Below are 1,947 nucleotides of genomic sequence, written 5' to 3' on the forward strand. Positions count from 1 at the left end.
TTCTTCCGTCGACTAGAGAATGATTTTTGAAGAGGAGTTAGAGAATGATTTTTGAAAAAGAGTTAGAGAATGATTTTTGAAGAAGAGTTAGAGAATGATTTTTGAAGAAGCGGGGGAGGATGATATTTGAAGAGGAAGGGGAATGATTTTTTAAGAAGGGGGAGGGAATAAATTTTGATGAGCGGAAATGATTTTTGAAGAGAGGGGGGACATTTATTTAATAGTGGGAGGAGAATGATTTTTGGTGAAAGGGGGGGGAATGATATTTGAATACCCCTGTATCATTAATATCCTTTACCTCCGTAGAAATGTTTCTTCCTGGATCCCCAGGCTCGGATATTCTCCTCGTTGTTGTCCTCCATGTCGCTTCCGAGGAAATCCTCGTCGTTCATCTCGAGCTCTGCCTCCGCCTCGCTCTTCTTCCCCGCCTTCTTCTTCTTCAGCTTTGACAACTTTGGAAGCTCCAGGTCACTGTCGCTATCAGTTCCTTATCAACAAAATTTGGATTATTGTTTTAATAAGAGGACCAGCACTAATTTCATTTACACGTTAAAATTCTATTAGTCTCCACTCTCCAGCTTTTCATACAAAGCTTGAATACTTAAAACAATTTTTCGCTTCCCTTGCCTATTTAGAAAATAAATAAACCAACAAGCGAGAAACAAGATAAACCCCTTTAAGAGTTTATATACAGTCATGACGATTGTTAAATCTATGGCCGGGTTCAAATCAGATGTTGTCGGTAGCGATTTAGTGTCAGGAGTTGTAAAATTTATTTAAATTAATTTTATGAACTTTTAAAGGGACTGTGAGCGTAATATCAAGTGACTCTCTATGTAAAGATGGAAATACCCTTAAAAGCAGTGCAACGGATCCATTAGATGATGCGGATCCGGATCCTTGATCCACACTGGAAAAAAATTGATCCGGATACAAATCCGGATCTGGAACCAGGTTATTTATTTAAAAGAACCCGTGTCAAGTAAGACATTTTGTAATATCTCTTTCAATATTAATAGCAGCCGGTTCTATTTTTGAACGTAGACTCATATAATTTGTACTTAGATTTGAACATGAGGTAGGCTGTGATATTTGTGCAATAATTAGTCAGCAGCTGGAACTTGGCTCGAATATACTCCAGCGCCGGACCAGGAGGTAAAGCTACTGTGTCCTCCAGGCTGACCAGCCGACTCAGCTGAACAGCTTCCGACATCTTCTTCCTGAAATCCAGGACGATTCCGTCAAATTCCGGAGCATCACGGCGGAATAAGGCGGAGAGTTCCTTGGATGATAGGGCGGATAGATCGCGCTTCACGATTTCTTCAACAATTTCTTCTTCTACTTTCTAAAAAAATACTGTTATTGGTTTACTTCTTTTAGATAAACTATTTTTTTGCTTTCCTAGCAAGCTAGTTAATAGAAAATTAATGTTACGAGATATTTTTTTTTTTCAGTCGTAAAACGGGACAAAAAGTATTATGTTTATTTATATGAACTTGTTTTTCTAGCTTCCAATTCATAATTTTCAATTACGATTTCCCAAGAAAAGTGGCTTGCAGATTTATGCGCAGCGCAGACAAGGAAGATTTACAGAATTTATCTATAAAAAATAATATCATTCTCCCTGGTAGGCGGATAAAAGTTTTAAAGTTATCGTTATTATTTAAATTACGTCGACAATCACTAAAACATTTAATTAAGTGCTACCTCTAAATCCTTGTTCTCCTTAATAACGAACGTATCTAGGAAGTCCTCCTCCTGCATCCTGTCCATCTGCCTGGCCTGGAGGATCTCGGCCTCCCTCTCCTCCTCCTCGTCCTCCTCAAACTCACTGTCCGAGGTTAAAATCTTCTCTCCAGTATTTCCTGGACAAAGAGAGATATACATCTAGAACATTTTTCCATTTTACTACTTATGATTTTTATCTTAGGGGGGGATCGGGATTAA

The 1,947-nt window shown here is 38.4% G+C and overlaps 1 protein-coding gene across 1 annotated transcript in view; it reads right to left on the reverse strand.

The window, feature by feature from the left end:
• LOC111701491 (something about silencing protein 10) overlaps nt 1-1,947 on the reverse strand; it is a gene marked incomplete in the record, with an annotated part of 9,611 nt that overhangs the window by 4,845 nt on the left and 2,819 nt on the right. Inside the window, 2 exon segments of the mRNA XM_023472797.1 lie at nt 1,063-1,345; nt 1,708-1,865. Coding sequence (XP_023328565.1) covers nt 1,063-1,345; nt 1,708-1,865 — 441 coding nt within the window.

Source organism: Eurytemora carolleeae, unplaced genomic scaffold (genome assembly GCF_000591075.1).
Source record: "Eurytemora carolleeae unplaced genomic scaffold, Eaff_2.0 scaffold316, whole genome shotgun sequence".
NCBI lineage: Eukaryota > Metazoa > Arthropoda > Copepoda > Calanoida > Temoridae > Eurytemora > Eurytemora carolleeae.